Raw genomic sequence first — 21,833 nt, 5'->3', positions numbered from 1 at the left:
TGTCTGTGTGTGTCTGTCTGTGTCTGTGTGTGTGTGTGTGTCTGTGTGTGTGTGTGTGTGTGTGTGTCTGTCTGCCCGTCTGTGTGTGTCTGTCTGCCCGTCTGTGTGTGTCTGTCTGCCCGTCTGTCTTCCCGTCTGTCTTCCCGTCTGTCTTCCCGTCTGTCTTCCCGTCTGTCTTCCCGTCTGTCTGTGTGTGTGTCTGTCTGTGTGTGTGTGTCTGTCTGTGTGTGTGTGTCTGTGTGTGTGTCTGTCTGTGTGTGTGTGTCTGTCTGTGTGTGTGTGTCTGTCTGTGTGTGTGTCTGTCTGTGTGTGTGTGTGTCTGTCTGTGTGTGTGTCTGTCTGTGTGTGTGTCTGTCTGTGTGTGTGTCTGTCTGTGTGTGTGTGTCTGTCTGTGTGTGTGTGTCTGTGTGTGTGTGTGTGTCTGTCTTCCCGTCTGTCTTCCCGTCTGTCTTCCCGTCTGTCTTCCCGTCTGTCTTCCCGTCTGTCTGTGTCTGTGTGTGTCTGTCTGTGTGTGTCTGTGTGTGTGTCTGTGTCTGCCTGTCTGTGTTTGTATGTGTGTCTGTGTTTGTATGTGTGTGTGTCTGTGTGTCTGTCTGTCTTTCTGTATCTGTCTGTCTTTCTGTGTCTGCCTGTCTGTGTTTGTATGTGTGTCTGTGTTTGTATGTGTGTGTGTGTCTGTGTCTGTCTGTCTGTCTTTCTGTGTCTGTCTTTCTGTGTCTGTGTGTGTGTGTCTGTGTGTGTGTGTGTGTGTCTGTGTCTGTCTGCGTGTCTGTGTGCCTGTGTGTGTCTGTGTCTGCCTGCCTGTGTGTGTGTCTGTCTGTCTTTCTGTGTCTGTCTGTCTTTCTGTGTGTGTATTTCTGTCTGTATGTCTGTGCGTGTGTGTCTGCCTGTGTGTGTATTTCTGTCTGTATGTCTGTGCGTGTGTCTGTATGTCTGTGCGTGTGTCTGTATGTCTGTGCGTATTTCTGTGTGTGTGTGTGTGTGTGTGTGTGTGTGTCTGTCTGCCTGTCTTTCTGTGTGTGTGTCTGTCTGTCTTTCTGTGTGTGTGTCTGTCCGTCTTTCTGTGTCTGTGTGTGTCTGTGTGTCTGTGTCTGTGTGTCTGTCTGTGTGTGTATTTCTGTCTGTATGTCTGTGTGTGTCTGTATGTCTGTGCGTGTGTCTGTATGTCTGTGCGTGTGTGTCTGTGTGTGTGTCTGTCTGTGTGTGTGTGTGTGTGTGTGTGTCTGTCTGTGTGTGTGTGTGTCTGTCTGTGTGTGTGTCTGTCTGTCTTTGTGTGTGTATGTGTGTCTGTCCCTGTGTGTGTGTCTGTCCCTGTGTGTGTGTCTGTGTCTGTCTGTCTGTGTATCTGTGTCTGTATGTCTGTGTATCTGTGTCTGTATGTCTGTCTGTCAGTCTCTGTCTGTGTGTGTTTCAGTCTGTGTGTGTGGGAGAGAGAGAGAGAGAGAGAGAGAGAGAGAGACCCCCTGTATGGGGGGGGGGGTGGAGAAGAGTGTGAGACCACCTGTGGGGGGTGGGAGGGGGGAGAGAGAGAGAGAGAGACCGAGAGAGACCCTGTGGGTGGGGGTGGTGGAAGAGAGACCCCCTGTGGGGGGGGGGGGGCGGGGGGGAGAGAGAGAAAGAGAGAGAGAACCCCTGTGGTGGGAGTGGGGGGGGGGAAGAGAGAGACCCCCTGTGGTGGGAGTCGGGGGGGGGGGGAGAGAGAGAGACCCCCTGTGGTGGGAGTCGGGGGGGGGGAGAGAGAGAGACCCCCTGTGGTGGGAGTCGGGGGGGGGGGGGGGGAGAGAGAGAGACCCCCTGTGGTGGGAGTCGGGGGGGGGGGGGAGAGAGAGACCCCCTGTGGTGGGAGTCGGGGGGGGGGAGAGAGAGAGAGAGACCCCCTGTGGTGGGAGTCGGGGGGGGAGAGAGAGAGAGAGACCCCCTGTGGTGGGAGTCGGGGGGGGAGAGAGAGAGACCCCCTGTGGTGGGAGTCGGGTGGGGGGAGAGAGAGAGAGAGACCCCCTGTGGTGGGAGTCGGGTGGGGGAGAGAGAGAGAGAGACCCCCTGTGGTGGGAGTCGGGGGGGGGGGGGGAGAGAGAGAGAGAGACCCCCTGTGGTGGGAGTGGGGGGGGGAGAGAGAGAGACCCCCTGTGGTGGGAGTGGGGGGGGGAGAGAGAGAGACCCCCTGTGGTGGGGGGGGGGGGGGAGAGAGAGAGACCCCCTGTGGTGGTGGGGGGGGGGGGGGAGAGAGAGAGACCCCCTGTGGTGGTGGGGGGGGGGGGGGGGAGAGAGAGAGACCCCCTGTGGTGGTGGGGGGGGGAGAGAGAGAGAGACCCCCTGTGGTGGTGGGGGGGGGGGGGAGAGAGAGACCCCCTGTGGTGGGGGGAAGAGAGAGAGACCCCCTGTGGGGCAGAGAGAGCGAGAGACCCCCTGTGGTGGCGGGGGGAGAGAGAGAGACCCCCTGTGGTGGGAGTGGGGGGGGGAGAGAGAGAGACCCCCTGTGGTGGTGGTGGGGGGAGAGAGAGAGAGACCCCCTGTGGGCTGGTGGAGCCGACAGAGATAGCGAGAGACCCCCTGTGGTGGGGGGGGGGGAGAGAGAGAGAGAGAGACCCCCTGTGGTTGGGGGGGGGGGGAGAGAGAGACCCCCTGTGGTGGTGGGGGGGGGAGAGAGAGAGAGACCCTGTGGTGGGAGTGGGGGGGGAGAGAGAGAGAGAGACCCCCTGTGGTGGGAGTTGGGGGGGGGGGGGGAGAGAGAGAGAGAGACCCCCTGTGGTGGGAGTGGGGGGGGGGGGGGGAAGAGAGAGAGAGGGAGAGAGACCCCCTGTGGGGGGGGGGGGTGGGAGAGAGAGAGAGGGAGAGAGACCCCCTGTGGTGGGAGTGGGGGGGGGGGGAGAGAGGGAGAGAGACCCCCTGTGGTGGGAGTGGGGGGGGGGGGGAGAGAGAGAGAGGGAGAGAGACCCCCTGTGGTGGGAGTGGGGGGGGAGAGAGAGAGAGAGAGAGAGACCCCCTGTGGTGGGAGTGGGGGGGGGGGGGAAGAGAGAGAGAGAGAGACCCCCTGTGGTGGGAGTGGGGGGGGGGGAAGAGAGAGAGAGAGACCCCCTGTGGTGGGAGTCAGGGGGGGGAGAGAGAGAGAGAGACCCCCTGTGGTGGGAGTCAGGGGGGGAGAGAGAGAGAGAGACCCCCTGTGGTGGGAGTCGGGGGGGGAGAGAGAGAGACCCCCTGTGGTGGGAGTCGGGTGGGGGAGAGAGAGAGAGAGACCCCCTGTGGTGGGAGTCGGGTGGGGGAGAGAGAGAGAGAGACCCCCTGTGGTGGGAGTCGGGGGGGGGGAGAGAGAGAGAGAGACCCCCTGTGGTGGGAGTCGGGGGGGGGGGGGAGAGAGAGAGAGAGACCCCCTGTGGTGGGAGTGGGGGGGGGGAGAGAGAGAGACCCCCTGTGGTGGGAGTGGGGGGGGGAGAGAGAGAGAGAGAGAGACCCCCTGTGGTGGGAGTGGGGGGGGGGGAGAGAGAGAGAGAGAGACCCCCTGTGGTGGGAGTGGGGGGGGGGGGGAGAGAGAGAGAGACCCCCTGTGGTGGGAGTGGGGGGGGAGAGAGAGAGAGAGACCCCCTGTGGTGGGAGTGGGGGGGGAGAGAGAGACCCCCTGTGGTGGTGGTGGGGGGAGAGAGAGAGACCCCCTGTGGTGGGGGGGGGGAGAGAGAGACCCCCTGTGGTTGGGGGGGGGGGGAGAGAGAGCGAGAGACGCCTGTGGTGGGGGGGGTGGTGGAGAGAGAGAGAGAGCGAGAGACGCCTGTGGTGGGGGGGTGGGGGAAGAGAGAGCGAGAGACCCCTGTGGTCCGGGGGGGAGAGACCCGTTTTTGTGGGGTGGGGAAGTAGAGAGAGAGAGACCCACCCTGTGGTGGGGTGGGTGTGCACAGAGGGAGAGACCCCCGGGAGTGTGAGAGTGACATGGCCTGGGGGGAGTGGGAGTGGGGAGGAAAGAGCTGTGGAAGGGGTGGAGGAATTATCTATTGGAATCAATAAAAGGAGTGTTGACTGATAAATGGGATTATTTGACCGTTTAAAATGTGCTGAACTTTGTTATCTAAGTCTTTGGTTTGGTTTATTGTACCTCATCTTCATTTGTGTTGTTAGTAAGCTGCTGTTTTATAGTTCAAGTAAAACTCTGCTGCATCATGTGCTCAACATTCAGTGAGAGATCGGCTGTTAGATTAAATTAAATTATGTTCTATCAGGTCAGCTTTGTGTCTGATGACATCCTCAACTCAGATCACCAAATTCCACCATTACCACTGACTGTCACTGTTTGTACCACTTCACAGTCCCTTGTATGATGATACTTAATTACAAGCCTTTCAGAATATAACTGAATAACATGTACAGATGGTTCTGGACTCTTGGGAAACCTCTATGAGATGTACCAGACAAATCCTCCCATTGTTATGAAATTATTTTAATTTACAGCCTTCTCCTATCAATGGATGCTAATGTGAACGGCAGCAAGATCATGGCTGCGTCTGGAGTGACCTTGCCAGAGTCACAGCAAGTCCTGGTGAGAAAACGAAAAGTGGCCGATGAGAATACTGAGGTGAGTCGTATAGTCCTGTCTCTAAAGTCTGGCTATATTGCCCATCTTCACTGCTGCCGTGCTCCTCTCTGTCAAGTACTAATGATGCTAAATGCCATTAGGCAAGATTGCAGGATCATAGTTCCTTGAAAGTGGAGTTACAGGTAAATAGGATACTAAATAGGAAGAAGGCATTTGGCACACCTGCCTTTAGTGTATTGAGTATAGGAGTTGGGAGGTCAGGTTGTGGCTGTGCAAGACATTGGTTCAGCCACTTTTGGGTCACTGTCTGCAATTCTGGTCTCCATGCTGCATGAAGGATGTTATGAAACTTGAAAGGGTTCATAAAAGATTTATGAAGTTGTTGCTAGGGTTGGAGGGTTTCGCTGCGGGGTGAAGCTGAATAGGCTGGGGCTACTTTCCCTGGGGCATCAGAGGTTGAGGGGTGACCTTTTAGAGGCACTTAAAATCGTGAGGGGCATGGATAAGTTAACTAGGCAAGGTGTTTTCCCCAGGGTGGGGGAGTCCAAAAGTGGAGGGCATCGGTCAGAGGGGAAAGATCTAAAGGGGCAAACATTTTCATGCAGAAGGTGTATGGAATGAGCTGCCAGAGGAACTGGTGGAGGCTGGTACAATTACAACATTTAAAAGGCATCTGGATGGAAATGTGAATAGGAAGGGCTCAAAGGGATATGGGCCAAATGCTGACAAATGAAACTAGATTTATATAGGATATCTGTTCGGTGTGGACGAGATGGACAGAAAGGTCTGTTTCCATGCTGCATATTTCTGTGACAAATTCAAGAAGAAACTGTGGCAAGGAAAGGCTGAAATGAAACCAAGGTTCTGAGGAAGATGATCTTTCTACCCTGCAGGTGAATGGAAGAAGCATCTGGATCAGTGACTGCAGGATCACTGCTCCAATGTCTGATCTCTCATTCTCTCCATGTGATAGATGGAGCTAAATTGATCAATATTTAAATACACCTTCCACATATTTATTATAAATCACTCACTTTGGTGGGAAGAACATTGAAAGACAATTTTTAAAAAAAGATACAGTTCTGAAGGTGGTACAGGAGCAGAGGGAGCTGGGTGTATATGATCACTGAAGGTGCCTGAACAGGTGGGGAAAGCACCTACCTTGTCTGTTGTTCCTTTCCTTCCTCCCTCCCTCTCCGTGCCTCGCTCTCTCCCTCTCTGTCCGTTGCTCGCTCCCTCCCAATCCCTTACTCCCTCACCGTCCTCAGTTTTATTAACAGGGACACAGAGTACAAGAGCGAGGAGGTGATGCTGAACTTGTACAAGACACTTTAGATCTCTTCTTGTGTATTGTATACAGCTGTAGGCCCCACAACTGTAGGAAAGCTGTGAACGTATTGGAGAGAGTGCAGAAGTGACTTACAAGAATTATCCTAGGGATGGGAAACTTCAGTGATGAGAATACGTTGAAGAAGTTGGGACTGTTCTCTTTGGAGAGAAGCAGGCTGAGAGGGAGATTTGATAGAGGCTTTTAAAATCATGAGCGGGACTGGACAGGAGTAGAGAGGGAGAAGTTGTTCCTGCTCAGAAAAGGGACAAGAATGAGAGGGACGTAGATTTAAAGTGATTTGCAATTGAAGCAAGAGTGAACTGAGGAAAAGCTTTTTCACACGATGAGTGGCTCATGTATGGAATGCATTACCTGGAAATGTAGGGGAGGTAAGTTCAGTTGAGTTCAACAGGGGGGGTAGGATGATTGTTTTTAAATAGTGTGTGAGGGTAAGAGCAAAAGGCGGGGAATGGCAGTAAATCATTTGGCTAGACTGCAGGCATGATTGTCCAAATGGCCACCACCTGATCCGTAACACTGCTGTGATTCTGAATAAACCTTGGATACAGGGTGGTTTCTAACTTTGGGGCTTTTAACTGTATAAACTCATTTGCCTCCCTCACCCCTTTATGATCCTCTGTAAAATTTTATTCTTTTTGGTAAATCATTTCTTTGAAGCAGCAACTTTCTTTCTAGTCACCTCTGTAAAGTGTTTCAGGACATCTGCCTACATTTAAAAGATGATATTTAAGTCTTCGACACAAATATGACTGAGAATCCCCAGCAAGTGAGCCAATTCACTGAGGTGGAGGGACTGCTTCTGAAAGCTCACTTACCAATTTATCCCTAAGATATCATTCCCTCGTTCCATCAGACTAGGGCTCAGACTGCAATCTCCATTAAGAATAGAGTCTTCAGTGTCTTAAAAAATTTGCATCTTTGAGTGCTAAAGTAACCAGGACTTTATTCTGTCTAGCCAGTTGTTCCAATGCAAGTCTCTGACATGTTAACTCTGTTTCTCTCCATAGATACTTACGGACCTGCTGAATATTCCCAACGTTTACTGCTTTTGATTTCAGATTTCTAACAGTTGCTTTTGTAGAACCTTACGGGCTATTTTTATACCACAGAAGTTGGTGAACTCCTGATGCTCTGCACAGAAGTATCTCCAGCAATATGTGAATGCTATTGTAATAGAATGAATATGGTTAGGTCATGGTTAAAGAATGTCTATGTTGCTGTGAGTATTGGAATTGAAGGGATGATGTGAGATGAATATTTACACTTTAGCTTTAATCCTTGTATCCTATATTTTAAAAAAATCCATTTGCCAATTGGCATCCCAAATCAATTTGACCACTTTGTGCCAAATCATTCAAGGCAAGTACCATCATCTTAGTAAAAAATATTGCCAATGATATCTTTCATAAAAATTTGTGGAAGTGAAGGAGAAGGCTTACTCTTTCATACCAGTTTAGCTTAACAGTTGTGAATAATTTTCTCCTGCTCAAGGATTTAGTCAGACTTTGGGATTGTTGCAATTTTTTTGAGCCTAGGAGGAGGATTGAGGGTAGAGGGTAACCCCTAGAATGTAATCTCTGATCACTCCCACCAGCGTGACAAATTTACTTAAATCTCAGCAAGTGAAAGCACCTGATAGAGGACACTTGTCTACAAGTGAATTTTAAAATAATGTAAGCAGAAAACCAAAAACACAACACTACTGGAAAAGAAAAACCTGAAGGATTCAACTGTTTTTGCTCAAACTACCCTGCACTAAATAATCATTACAGATGGAAATTCTTAGGGGAGGTAATGCACTGTGTACATGATCAAGGTCAACGTGGAGCTGTGACTGTGTCAATAAACTGATGACTTGCACTTGCCATACAAAGTAAATTCACCCCAATACCCCTGCCCAAAACAACTCAGTTTTCCAGGTGGTTTTAAGTGAAATGGTCATCATAATTGATGGATTTATGCACCTCAGTGCTAGGTTGACAGATCGTCTTGTGATAGCTTAGATGTAGCATATCGGTGCAGGAGACACTGAACTAGTTGCTCGCTTTTGACAGCGCTCTCCTTTAAAGGATCGGAAGATGAACATCAACGAGACTGTGGTTAACGGTAATAAGAACCTGTCTCAGCGCTCACGCCTTCCCCAGCCTTCACTGAAGAGAATGAAGCTAAATACAACAGTGGACAACACAGATGTGAGTCCTCCAAGTGGCTGAGTGGTCACTGATATGGTGATAAACTGATGGGCGGTGGAGGTTAGGGAGGGTGTGGTCAAAGCCTAAAAACACAAGTAACATTTAGCATTCCAGGAGGACAGGAATATTCAGAGGGGCAGTTGAGAAATTGAATTACTTGATGAGGTTCGGAGGAGATTGAGAGAATTTCCAATGGTAGATATGAAATTACTGGACTGCCAGTGTTGGGGGAATAGGCAAATTATCCAACAGAAATGGTTTAATCCACATCCGAGACCATAACGCAATGAGTTGTCCGCTCAACCTGGAGCATTGACTGCTTAAAATTCTCACTTTTACCCTACATCGTACTTGCTTTATAGCTCCATGAACATATGTGTTTACGTAATAACATGGGTAAGACCTGAATTCTTCCATTCATCCACCACTACTATATCAGAAGATGCTGAAATCTTTTTTAACTCCTCTGTGGTCTACTGGGTACTTGTGTGAAATTGGAAGTTAGTGTTCTACGTCAGTGAGAACATCGTTTGAGAACGGAAACAAACACTGAATTAACTGGAGCAGTTTTCTCCTAGCATCGTTGGCTGTGTATCCCTAACTGTGCCGCTACAAATTGACATCTCCGTTCAATTAAACCTCTGAAAACCCATTGCATACTATTGACGGAAGAGCTTTTGGTTTTTAAGCACCACCTTTTGCTTCTGAATCAGTGGTTTGAAGGTTCAAGCCCCACGCTGCATACCTGTGCTGCAGTTTAAAGCAGTGCAATGCTGAAGCTGTGGTTATCTCTGAGAATGTTAAACCAAAAATGCTGTGGCTGGATGTAAAATGTCCCCACTGGACCATTCACAGAGCAGAAGAGTTTTTGAGGATGGCACGTAGCCTGAGTAAACACATCGAATGTTAAACTCTCTGGTTCAAAACAGAAACTTGACACTGGAATGTACCCCCGAATCCAGCTTGGTTTTTTTTCTACTGTGTGCTTAGGTTGTGTTCGGGGGGTGGCAGTTGGCGGTCAGGTCTGTCTGAGTTTATTATTCCTTTAGTTTTTGTGTTGCTGCTGATTGAGGTTTCTTGTAAATTTGTAATGCATTGTAATTTTTCTTGGCCTGTTTTTAGTTGGCTGTGAAGAAGTTTGGCAGCAGCAATGTAACATTCAGTGCTGCATCCACCATCAGCAAAATAGCATCAACCAGGCCCTCAATTGGAGTGAGGAGCCAGTATGGAGGTACGTGACTCATGCTTTCTTTCCCATTTAAGCAGTAATGCAGGATCTTTCATCCTCTCTGTGTTTCTTCCTGCAGTTTAATATAATTGCATGTTGTCAGCCTACCAAATCATTTTGGAGGAGAGGTGTACCAGAGCTGTATTTTTGGTTAACAGTGCATGGTGTCCCCTTTACAAACAATGAAGCTAGCACATGTGTCATGCCATATGTGAAGTAGTGTACTTTGGCCTGGACTACCCCCAAAGCAATGCCGTTTCTTTCCAGAAAGGCAAGTCAGGCAGTTTTGTTTGGAATATATTTGGTCTACAATTGGATTGCTAACTGCAAAGGCTGGGGAGCAATCCTGTTCTGCTCACTGCTAGATTCTCTCCCCTTCCTCATGCCATAACATGACAACATCCTGAATGCCACGGTCCACGACATCCCTCCCTCACACCATCCACTCAGTCCTTTCTGAGGACCTTAGGTTCTTCACCCAGAGACTTGTGAGCGCATGGAATAGTTTGCCAGTGGTAGTCGTGGAAGCGGAGTCATTAGTGACCTTTAAGCGACTGCTGGACATGCACATGGACAGCAGTGAATTGAGGGGAATGTAGGTTAGGTTATTTTATTTTTGGATTAGGATTAATCCACGGCACAACATCGTGGGCCGAAGGGCCTGTACTGTGCTGTACTTTTCTATGTTCTATGTTCTTTCAGCTTCAGGGACCACTTGAGTTCCAACAGGTTAATTGTAAAATTCTCATGCTTTGAAATCATTCTTGAGCCTCTTCAGCTGACAAATGGCCCCTGTCCCTCATGCTCCAGTCCACCTAGAATTCCTTGAAGACTAGGATTCTGTATCTAATTTACTCAAACATGATGTTTCCTTCTAGCAAAAACTTTCCTCCAGCACTATCCTCTCCCAGCCCCTTCCTCTCCTCAACATTTCTGTGTACAACACTGTCTTCCTGAAGATGTTGTTTGTAACAGGCCATTGGTAGATTCTGGACAAAAGGAAATTGGGGCTAAAGGCCTGCATGTTTTGGGAAAGGATGTTTGATGGGTGGAGGGATGGATGGAAAGAAGGATGTAATACTTGACACATTTGCCTCTGCATCTTCTTTGAATCTGGTGTGGACTCAGAACCAGGTTCAACCTGTACAGGTGTGCAGCAGAGTGTATTCCATGCCTTATTTTGGTGTAACCATGAGCAGGTGGTGTGGTTGGGAACTGAAGTTTGAGGATATGTAGGTTTCTGACTTTGTGATGCTAAAAGATAGTGGGAGCACAAATGTCACTGCGACCTGATGATATGTTTGGGACATATAATACAGGAGAGATGGTGGCATCACAGTAATGTTACTGACATTGTAATAATCCAGAACTTCCACTAGTGGCCTATGGCAGAGGATGAAGTTTGAATATGACTTTTTAAAAAAAGTTTGGAATGAAAAAGCTGACCTAGTGGCATCCACATAACCAACCACTTAATTGTTGAAATAAAGTACGATCTGGTTCACTAACGATCTTTAGGGAGGAAAATCTGCTCTCTTTGTGTATCTGTAACTCCTGATCCACAGCAATGTGATTTCTTCTGAACAGCCCTCTGGGCAGTTAGGGATGAGAAATGATGCTGGCCTAGCCAGTGGCTCCCATGTCCTCTGAAAGAAAAAATTTCCTGTCAGCCAACTGTGCTGGGCTTCGGAGCTTTGCAACAAAAGTGTGTATCTGTATTGAGTTCTGTATACAAACTGCACTGCGTCCTTTTCTACAGCTGGATTGGCAAAGACTGTTCAAGGAGTGGGAACCAGAAGTCGACCTATGAACTGTGCCGCCACTGTAACAGGAAGTAAGTGTGTTATTACCTTTTTTTTCATTTTTTGGTTGTTCGGGGGGAAAGCAATGGATGTGGAATTAGAACTACAATGCTGTCATGCCCATGTAAATTACTATGGAGTCATAGAGATACACAGCACAGAAACAGACCTTTTGGTCCAACTCTTCCAGAGCCAAACAGATATCCGACATAAATCTAACCCCATTTTCCAACATTTGGCCCTCTACACCCTTCCTATTCATGCAGCCATCCAGGTGCCTTTTTAAATGTTGTAATCGCACTAGCCTCCTCTAGTTCTTTTGGCAGGTCATTCCATACATGCACTACCCACTGCGTAAAGAGTTGTCCTTAGGTCCCTTTTAGATCTTTCCCCTCTCAATTTAAAACTATGCCCTCTAGTTTTGAACTCCCCTGGGGAAAGCCCTTGTCTATTTACTATATCTATGCTCCTCATGATTTTATAAACCTCTGTAAGGTCACCCCTCAGGCTCCAATGGTCCAGGGAAAATAACCCCAGTCTATTTGGCCTCTCCGTATAGCTCAAATCCTCTAATCCAGCTAACGCACTTGTGAATCTTTTCTGGACCCTTTCAAGTTTCACAACAACCTTCTTATGGCAGGGGTGCCAGAATCGCATACAGTATTTCAACTGTGGCCTACCCAATGTCCTATGCAGCTGCAACATGGTCTCCCAGCTCCTACACTCATGCACTGACTAATAAAATTACTAAATGATGTAAACCACTGCGTGACCTCAAATGTGTATAGCTTGACATGGGAGAGAGTTAAAAGGATAGAAACTAAAACACTGAGACATTTTGAGTCTTTTTGATGGCCTGCAATGAATAATTGACCATTTTCATCTGTTCAGATTGCAGTCTGGTAATGAACTTTTATTTGTGTGGCTGTATTGATCTGCATTGCACAGTCCAGGCACTTCGGCCCACGATGTTGTGCTGAACTTTTACCCTCATCCTAAGGTTTATCTAACCTCCACTTCTACCTTATACTATCATCCATATACCGATCTAATAGCCACTTAAATGCCCTAATGAGGCTGACTCCATAACCCCCTCTGGCAATGCATTCCAAGCCCCAACTACTCTGAGTAAAGAACCTACCTCTGACGTCTCCCCTATATCTACCTTCACTCACTTGAAAACTATGCCCCCTTGTAATAACTACTTCCACCATAGGAAAAAGTCTCTGGCTGTCTACTCTACCTATACCTCTGATCATTGTACACCTCTATCAAGTCACCTCTCATCCTTTGTCATTCAAAAGAGAAAAGCCCCAGCTCTCTCAACCTTTCCTCTTAAGACCTTCCCTCCATTCCAGGCAACATCCTGGTAAATCTCCCCTGCACCTTTTCCAATGCCTTAACATCTTTCCTGTAATGAGGCAACCAGACTTGGACACAATACTCCTGGCTGAACCAGGCTTTTGTATAGCTGGAGCATAACTTCATGGCTCTTGAACTCAATCCCTCTATTGATGAAAGCTAACACACCATACGCCTTCTTAACAATTCTATCTACTTGGGTGGCAGCTTTCAGGGAACTGTGGACTTGAACCCCAAGATCCCTCTGCTCCTCCACACTGCCAAGAATCTTTCCATTAACCCTGTATTCTGCTTTCAAGCTTGTCCTTCCAAAATGAATCACTTCACACTTTTCAGGGTTAAACTCCATCTGCCACCCCTCAGCCCAGCTCTGCAACCTATCAATGTCCCTTTGTAACCTAGAACAGCCCTCCGCACTGTCCACAATGCGACCCATCTTCGTATCGTCCATGAACATATTAATCCAGCCTTCTTCTCCTTCATCTAAGTGATTTACAAAAACCACAAATAGAAGAGGACCCAGAACAGATCTTTGTGGTACAGCACTCGAAACTGAGCACCATGTTGAATATTTTCTGTCTAATAACCACCCCTACCACTCTTCTAAGGGTCAGCCAATTCTGAATCCAATCTACCACATTTCCCCTCATCCCATGCCTCCTTACCTTCTGCCTGAGCCTACCATAGGGAACCTTATCAAATGTCTTACTTAAACACATGTATCACCACATCCACTCCTCTACCTTCATCCCCATGTTTGGTTACCTCTTCAAAGAATTCAGTAAGGTTTGTGAGGCATTATCTGCCCCTCACAAATCCATGCTGACCATCACAAGTCAAACTGTGCCTTTCCAAGTGATCAGAAATCCTACCTGTCAGAGCCCTTTCCAATAAGACTAACTGGCCTGTAATTTCCAGGGTTATCCTTATTCCCTTTTTTGAACAAGAGAATGACGTTTGCCTGTCTCCAATGTTCCGGCACTAGGAGGAAAAGGTCATCGCCAAAGGCCCTGCGATCTCTTCCCTCGCTTCCCATAGAATCCTAGGATAAATCCTATTAGGCCCAGGGGACTTTTCTATCTTCAAGTTCCTCAAAATTCCTAGTACATCTTCCTTACTGACATTGACCTCCTCTAGCCTACCAGCCTGTTTTACACTGTCCTCTACAACTAGGTCCCTCTCAGTTGTGAATAGCGAAGAAAAGTATTCTTAAGGACCTCTCCTCTCTCTTTAGGCCCCGTCCAGAAATTCCCTTTACGATCCTTGATTAGCCCTACCCTTTCTTTGGTCGTTCTCTTATTCCTCACATACATGTAAAAAGCCTTGGAGTTTTCTCTGATTCTATCTGCCAAGATTTCCTCATGTCCCTTGTAGCTCTCCTAAGACCTTTCTTCACCTCCTTCCTGGATAACTTGTATTCCTGTAGAGCCTTTTCGGTTGCTTGATTCCTAAACCTTAAACCATCCTCCTCCTTCCTCTTAACCAGTTGTTCGACCTTTCGAACACAGGCTTCCTCACTCGACCGCATCTTCCCTGCCTGCGAGGGACAAACATATCGAGCACACGCAGTATGCGTTCCTTTTAACAATCCCACATTTCAATAGTACTCTTCCCTGACAGCAACTGTTCCCATTTTATGTTACCCACTTCTTGCCTAACAGAATTGTAGATACCCTTCCCCCAATTATAAACCTTACCCTGCTGTATGTACCTATCCTTTTCTATGACCATTGTAAAAGTAACAGAGTTATGATCGCTACTGCCAAAATGCTCTCCTAACAACAGGTCTAACACTTGGTCCGGTTCATTGCCAAGCACCAAATACAAAGTGGCCTCTCCTTGTGTTGGTCTATCTACTTACTGTGTCAGGAATCCTTCCTGAACGCACTGGACAAAATTCGCTCCATCTAAACTATTACAACTAAAATGTTTCCAATCAATATTTGGAAAGTTGAAGTCACCCATGGCTACAACCCTGTGACTTCAGCACCTAATAGAACATAGAACAATACAGCGCAGAACAGGCCCTTCGGCCCTCGATGTTGCACCAACCTGTGAACTAATCTAAGGCCCTCCCCCTACACTATCCCATCATCATCCATATGCTTATCCAAGGACTGTTTAAATGCCCCTAATGTGGCTGAGTTCACTGCATTGGCAGGCAGGGCGTTCCACACCCTTACCACTCTCTGAGTAAAGAACCTGCCTCTAACATCTGTCTTAAATCTATCATCCCTCAATTTGTAGCTATGCCCCCTTGTACAAGCTGAAGTCATCATCCTCGGAAAAAGACTTTCACTGTCCACCCTTTCTAATCTTCTGATCATCTTGTATGTCTCTATTAAATCCCCTCTTAGCCTCCCTCTCTCCAATGAGAACAGACCCAAGTCCCTCAGCCTTTTTCATGGGACCTGCGCTCCAGACCAGGCAACATCCTGGTAAATCTCCTCTGCACCTTTTCCAATGCTTCCACATCCTTCCTGTAATGGGGCGACCAGAACTGCACGCGACATTCCAAATGAGGCTGCACTAGCGTTTTGTACAGTTGCAGCATGACATCACGGCTCTGGAACTCCATCCCTCTACCAATAAAACCTAACACACTGTAAGCCTTCTTAACAGCACTATCAACCTGGGTGGCAACTTTCAGGGATCTATGTACACGGACACCAAAATCCCTCTGCACATCCACACTACCAAGAATCTTTCCATTGACCCAGTATTCTGCCTTCCTGTTATTCTTCCCAAAGTGAATCACCTCACATTTATCTGCATTGAACTCCATTTGCCACCTTTCAGCCCAATTCTGCAGTTTATCCAAGTCTCCCTGCAACCTGCAACATTCTTCCACACTGTCCACCACTCCACCGACTTTAGCGTCATCTGCAAACTTACTAACCCATCCATCTATGCCTGCGTCCAAGTCATTTATAAAAATGACAAACAGCAGTGGTCCCAAAACAGATCCTTGAGGCACAACTCTAGTGACTTGACTCCAGGCTGAATATTTTCCATCAAGCACCACTTGTTGCCTTCTTCCAGAAAGCCAGTTTCTAATCCAAACTGCTAAATCTCCCTCAATCCCGTGCCTCCGTATTTTCTCACCTTTCGAGTAGCTGCCTCCCAATCCGCTCCTCCACTTCTCTGCAACTATTAGGGGGTCTGTGAAAAAAAACTCCAACAAAGTGACTGTTCCTTTCTTGTTCCGGACCTCAACCCAAACTAACTTTGGAGGCATATCATTCTCGAACTGCCTTTCAGCAGCTGCTATACTTGCCCTGACTAGTAATGCCGCTCCCCCATCCCTTTTTCTACCCTTCCTATTTCTTTTAAAGCATCTAAATTCCAGAACTTACAGCAACCATTCCTGTCCCTGAGTTACCCAAGTTTCTGTAATGGCCACAACATTGTAGTTCCAAGTACTGACCCATGCTCTAAGTTCATCCACCTTATTTCTGATACTTCTAACATTGAAGTGTACACACCTCGAACCATCTCTGTGTCCACAATTATGCTCCATCGACTGCATTTCTTTATTAACAACCTCAATCCCAGTTGTGTCTGTTGTGTCGGTTGAATACCTTATCCTCTGAATTACAAATCCAGTTCCCCATCTGCCGATCTAGTTTAAACCATCCTGTATCGGTCGAGCAAACCTCCCTCCCAGGATATTTGTGCCCTTCCAGTTCAAGTGCAACCTCTCCTTACTGTACAGGCCCCACCTTCTCCAGAATGTTCTCCAGTTATCCACATAATGGAAGCCCTCCCTCCTACACCAGCCCTGTAGCCACGTGTTTACCTGCACTCCCTCCCTGTTTCTTACCTCGTTATCACGTGGCACCGCTAGTAATCCAGCAATAACGACCCTGTTTGTTCTGGACTTCAGCTTCCAACCTCACTCCCTGTACTCGTTTTTCACATTCTCAGTCCTTTTTCTACCAATGCCCCTGGTACCGATGTGTATCATGTTGCTCACCCTCCCCCTTAAGGATCTCGAAGACACAATCTGAGACATCTCAGACCGTGGCACCTGGGAGGCAACATACTATCCATTCATCTCGTCCACATCCACAGAACCACCTGCCTGTGACTCTTACTATTGGGTCCCCCACGACAAATGCTCTCCTATTCTCCCCCCTTCCCTTCTGTGCCATGGGGCCAGGCTCATTGCCAGAAACCTGTCCACTATGGCCTTCCCCGGTAGGTCCCTCCTCGCTACCACCACCGCCCCCCCCACAACAGTATCCAAAATAATATTCTTATTATTGAGGGGAATGGCCACAGGGTATCCCTGCACTGTCTGCCTGTTCCCTTTCCCCTTCCTAACAGTCACCCAGCTACCTTTCTCCTGTCCCTTGGGTGTGTCCACCGCCTTATAACTCCTCTCTGTCATCCTGTCAGCCTCCCGAATGATCTGGAGTTCATCCAGCTCCAGCTCCTGTTCCCTAGTGCGGTTTTTGAGGAGCTAGAACCGGGTGCACTTTTCACAGATGAAGTCTGAGAGGACACCACCAGTGACCCTTACCTCCCACATCCTGCAAGAGGAGCATGCAACTGCCCCTAGCTTCCATTCCCTCTACTGTAGATTTCCAGAAGAATAAAAAAAAGCCTTACCTTACCGAACCTCCACACAGTCTTAATTTTTGATACATGTTTTTCTGCCACGTAATCACTTATTATTCTTTCTCCTTTTTATTAAGCTATCGGGAAGAAGCCAAGAGTGGCAGTCACTGCACCCACCTCTGTCGAGACAGCAGGTAAAATGTTTGGTTTGTAATGTTCTCAGTACACCGGCTGCCCTGGAAATGAGATTGCTCCTATGTAATCCAATAGCATGTTTGAAGGCTCTTTCTGTTGGATTAAAATGTTGACTGTATCATCCCCAAAAGGGTTTAAGGGGACAAATGACACTATAGCCTGCTGGTCCAGTAGGATTCCACTCACCTATTTGGTTCAGTCTCACATGTTTAGTATAGTGTGGAGCTAAGTCAGGGAAGTTAAATTCTCATTTTTATTCAAATCTAATGTACCTCAGTGCCACTTTAAATCTAACTTAATCAGATGCCACATTAATATTATTAGATTTTGCATACCAGCAGCTCATTTACTTTATGTTGTAAGCTGTTTTCGTAGTGGAAAATGTGATTCACAGGTACGCTTTTGTTTTCTAATGTGGTTGCATTTGAAAAATACTGTGAATGGTTTATTTTCTGTTGTCTCCTTCCAGGAGCCGGCTCCAAGAGGCGCCCAGCTTGGGATTTGAAAGGACAGCTTAGTGATATGAAGGTGCAGCTGGGCAACATGAGGACAAGGATGTCTGAGTACACAAGCAAGCTAGAGGTCTCTGAAGTGCACAGCAAGCAGCTTCAGGACAGTGTGTATCAGAGAGACAAACAGTTGGAAATAGCCAGCTCGCAGATTGAAGAACTGCAAAGCAACCTAAAGTTAGTATTGCATTGTATTACTGGGCGATATACAGTAGTAACAAATTGCAGGAAGTAAACAGTGTGAACCTGTAGAAATCCTCATGTAGCTCATTGATTTTGCTGCATCTTGAAGGAAGAAAAAATGCCCATGTTACTGAACTTAGACCATGTTTGGTACTTTCTATAACTGGCAAATTTTGTGTGCTTGTCCCCAGTATGATTTTCATCATGGTAGGGGAGGTGGTAGAGAAAGATTTATGCTTGATATGGACCTAAATAAATAAATTGGGCTTAGTAATGACAGTGCTGAAGGTACTTAAGAAAGCTAATGGACTGCTATCCTTATTATGAGAGGAATTATGAGAGAAACATAAAAGAAGGTTCTGCTTCAGTTACACAAGGCATTTGCGAGAATTTTCAGAGGAGGTTTACTAGACTGATGCCTGCAATGAGTGGTTTGTCATATGAGTACAGGTTGGGCTGGTTTTTGCTCTGAGAAATTGTGTGCAGTCTTGCCAAGGTAGAAATGAATAAGATATTTCGTCTTGATGAGTCTAGAACAGGGGGTCACTTTTAAAATTAGGGTCTTTCTTTCGTAATAAGAAGTTTTCTGGGGTTTGTGAAATTTATGGACTCCCTGTCTCAGTTGCTAAAGATTAGGCCATTGAATGTTTTTAAGGCAGTTAAATTTTTGTTAGGCAAATAAATCCAAAGTAAGAGCATAGAATTCAAAACAAACAGATCGCCATTCAATAGGAGAAAGCTTGAGGGACCGAATAACCTACATCCAACCCTAACTTATATGTCTGTACAAGTAAAGAAAACTGGCAGGTTGGTAGGTCCAGCAGAATGTGTAGTGAAATAAAGCTTTCTATTCTAGATGAGTGTCCATTACATACGATGTTGCCTTTTCACTTCAAGAATGCTGACAGATTTGTAAGTTGAAATCAGGTTCAGATTTTTAATCTGTTTTTATAAACTCAGTGAATTAGCATTTGTAAAGTGATATTGGCCTCACCTTTCTTAATATGGCTCATGTAGTCAGTGTCCTACGTTTTCTGATGTCTCTTCATGAATGATCTTGGGATGTTCAACGATAAAGGTGCTATATGAATTCAGTCTGCAGTGCATATATATCCATTCCAGGAACCTTGACCATTCATTTGTTCTACTTAGGGCAATGGAATTACTGCTGAAGAACAGAGAAGTGGAGCTGGAGAAGTGCCGAGCTGAGAATTCTGCCATGCAAGGAGTGTTGGAGGTACGGGGAACTGAATTAGAACACTTAACTGCTCAAGTTACAGAACTGAAGACCAGCAGGAGTGAGCTCCAGAGCAACTATCTAACACTGTCTATGCTGGCTGAGAATACTGAGGTAGTGTCATGTTCTGGATGTTTGACAATTCATACGCCCACTCCTCCTCTTCAAGGGATCAGGTGCTTTGAAGGCTGTCAAGTTTAGAGAGTAGCTGGATCTACCTGTAGGTTGCTAATCTGATCCCACCAAGTCAGTTCTACCAGCTTGGGCCAGTCCATTTGGCTTCTATTCACCTCTAAATGGGTAACAGAAAGGCAGTAAGCTGCCACACCTGAACTAGCCTTCCAAAAGATTGCAACTGATAATGGGACATGGCATTCATCAGACCAGACTCTTGGAGTGTGTTAAGAACATCTCTGGGTGTTATACTATTAGAGAGAGCAGTGTTAATTGTGAGGCTCTCATAGGTCAGTTCTAGTAAGCCTTGCAGCTAGAATTAGAAATAGTCCCAAGTGTAGTAGATTTAGTTAGTGTTCTCTTTAGTCCTAATCTTGAATGACAAGCTAAGAGGGATATATCATTTCAGTTCATGGTGACTAAACTGGTCTTGCATTATTTCACTTGGAGCAAGTGATTTGGGGTTGTTGTGTGTTGTTTATAAATGTGCCCAAAATAGTAACACTGTCTTTATTTCCATATTCTTCTAGAACAAGCTGAAGCTGACAGAGACTGAGCTTGCCCTAAAGGTTGCCTGCATAGAAGAGCAAAAGTCGACCATTGCATCTCTGCGTGATGTGATTGTGGATCGTGAGGAAAGGCTGCACCTGACCGAACAGGAGAGGCGCAGACTGCACAACACTGTGCAGGAACTCAAGGTAGATCAGGGCCACTGCAACCAGTGTCATTCCCATTCTCTTCTACAGATAACTTGGCATCTTTTTACATGGCTATTTGAGACTTGCAAACTGGTGAAATGGGAGCAGGACCATTGCAAATGAGTAGATGACCGATGGAGTAGACGGTGGGGAGAGGGGTACGGGGTATGGCACAGCGCAAAGGAGTAGGCTGTAGTAGGGAGGGATGGCCTTGGGGAAAAAGGCAGCAGTTTGGTGGGGGGATCAGCCCTGGGGAGCGGAGGGACAGCTAGGGGCTGATGAATGTGTACAAAGCATTGACTGACTGATTTAAGATTGGCCATGGGGAGCTGTCCGCTGTTGTAGCTCTGTCTCCACAAGTAGAAAATGGCTTGAGGAATACTTCCCCTTTGTCCAGTATGTAACCAATGTAAAATCTGTATCTTTTTATTGTTCTGTAGATTGGATTATGGACTGAAATAGGGAAAGTAATGTTTTAAAAACTAAGGGTTGTGGAAAGAATTACTGAACTTTTTAAAAACAAGTTCTTGTAAGTGCATGTTCTCCCAGTGAGCCAAGGTTCCTGCGGACAGGCTGGTACTAGGGGCTGTGTATGAAGTGAGATTTGGCTGACAACAAGAAGCTGATTGGTCTGTGCAGTAGTGATCAGTGGTCAATGACAAAGCCCTCAGCCTCCCAGCAACTATATGAAGCTGAACACATTATGAAGGTGAATGAAATGATCAGAAGCCTTCAGACTTCTAAAGAAGATGGTATTTCTCCCTCTCTCTTGGCAGTAAAGCCTGAGAAAAACCAGATTATCTTCCCCTCCCCTGTATCTGTAAACTGTGATACTTAGCCTGTAGCTAAGGGACTTTATGAATCCGTTGTTCTGTGCCTCCTGTGTGGAAGTGAAAAGCGTTTGGAGAAGAGAGATTAATGAACAGCAAATCTTAATGATCTAAAATCATCATCTCGGTAAACCCTGTGAGCAGGACCCATTGAACTATCTTCCCAGTGTTTTCCCTCTGCCTATAACACCAATTTCTTTTTTCACATGTGTGTCTGTCTCTGTGTGTGGTGTGAGGAATTTTGTAAGAGATTTAGATTTTAACCAGACAACAGTTCATGGTTGTTTCCCTGTAGCTAGAAGCTATTTGTAATAAATGGTAATTCTGGTTGAGTACTGACCCATGCTTTCTGTTAACCTGGGTTTAAAAAGATGTATATTGAGGAATGTTGCTCACCTTGTTAAAATCTTTAACTTTTGTGATGACTTCAGGAACAGTGGGACTTAATTTCTGATGTAGCCCCAATAATTTGTTCCTCTCGTCTCGCAGGGTAACATTCGTGTCATCTGCCGCGTACGGCCAGTTCTTGACTCAGAGAAGGAAGGTTGCGGTGAAATTGAACACGTTCAGTTTTCTCATGATGATGACAAGGTGATCACTCTGACCAAAAAGGAAGAGGTGAGATTTCCATTTACAGTGCATTTGACCTTTCAAACAGGGTGACCACTTCATGGAACTGTGGAGAGTTCGATTCAGACATAGAACAGGAAGGTTCTTCTCCTTCAAAGTGGAAGAATTGCCCCACTGACCTTATTTAGCCTATGAAATGGTGTGAAAGTACTGTCCGCTTCTTCCAGAGAATTTGAGCTAGTGGAGGGCATGCAACCTATATGTAGCCTGCTCGCTGTGCTTCAGTAATTTCCACTGGATTGTTTCGTGGCAATGGGAATTATTTCCAAAGCAGATGCAGCAATGGGGTCAGATTCCGGTCATAACTCTACTGCCCGCTGTGTTCTTTTACTGGTTTACAAACTTGACATTTGCCTCCTC

General features: G+C 46.8%; 1 protein-coding gene across 5 annotated transcripts in view; it reads left to right on the top strand.

The window, feature by feature from the left end:
• Positions 1 to 21,833, top strand: part of kifc1 (kinesin family member C1) — a 58,292-nt gene that overhangs the window by 25,576 nt on the left and 10,883 nt on the right. For 2 of the 5 annotated variants that reach the window (XM_059639571.1, XM_059639569.1), the window contains exons 2-10: positions 4,435 to 4,558; positions 7,925 to 8,062; positions 9,185 to 9,293; positions 11,050 to 11,124; positions 17,155 to 17,211; positions 17,682 to 17,898; positions 19,057 to 19,255; positions 19,846 to 20,013; positions 21,333 to 21,461. In XM_059639571.1, the coding sequence (XP_059495554.1) occupies positions 4,448 to 4,558; positions 7,925 to 8,062; positions 9,185 to 9,293; positions 11,050 to 11,124; positions 17,155 to 17,211; positions 17,682 to 17,898; positions 19,057 to 19,255; positions 19,846 to 20,013; positions 21,333 to 21,461 (1,203 nt within the window). In that variant the 5' untranslated portion in view covers positions 4,435 to 4,447. The remainder of the gene's footprint in view (positions 1 to 4,434; positions 4,559 to 7,924; positions 8,063 to 9,184; positions 9,294 to 11,049; positions 11,125 to 17,154; positions 17,212 to 17,681; positions 17,899 to 19,056; positions 19,256 to 19,845; positions 20,014 to 21,332; positions 21,462 to 21,833) is intronic. The other 3 variants (XM_048563830.2, XM_048563829.2, XM_048563833.2) reach the window with 3 other exon arrangements.

Source organism: Stegostoma tigrinum, chromosome 34, assembly GCF_030684315.1.
Source record: "Stegostoma tigrinum isolate sSteTig4 chromosome 34, sSteTig4.hap1, whole genome shotgun sequence".
Classification (NCBI taxonomy): Eukaryota; Metazoa; Chordata; class Chondrichthyes; order Orectolobiformes; family Stegostomatidae; genus Stegostoma; species Stegostoma tigrinum.
The sequence above is the reverse complement of the archived record's forward strand: the minus strand, read 5'-3'. Positions and strand labels throughout refer to the sequence as shown.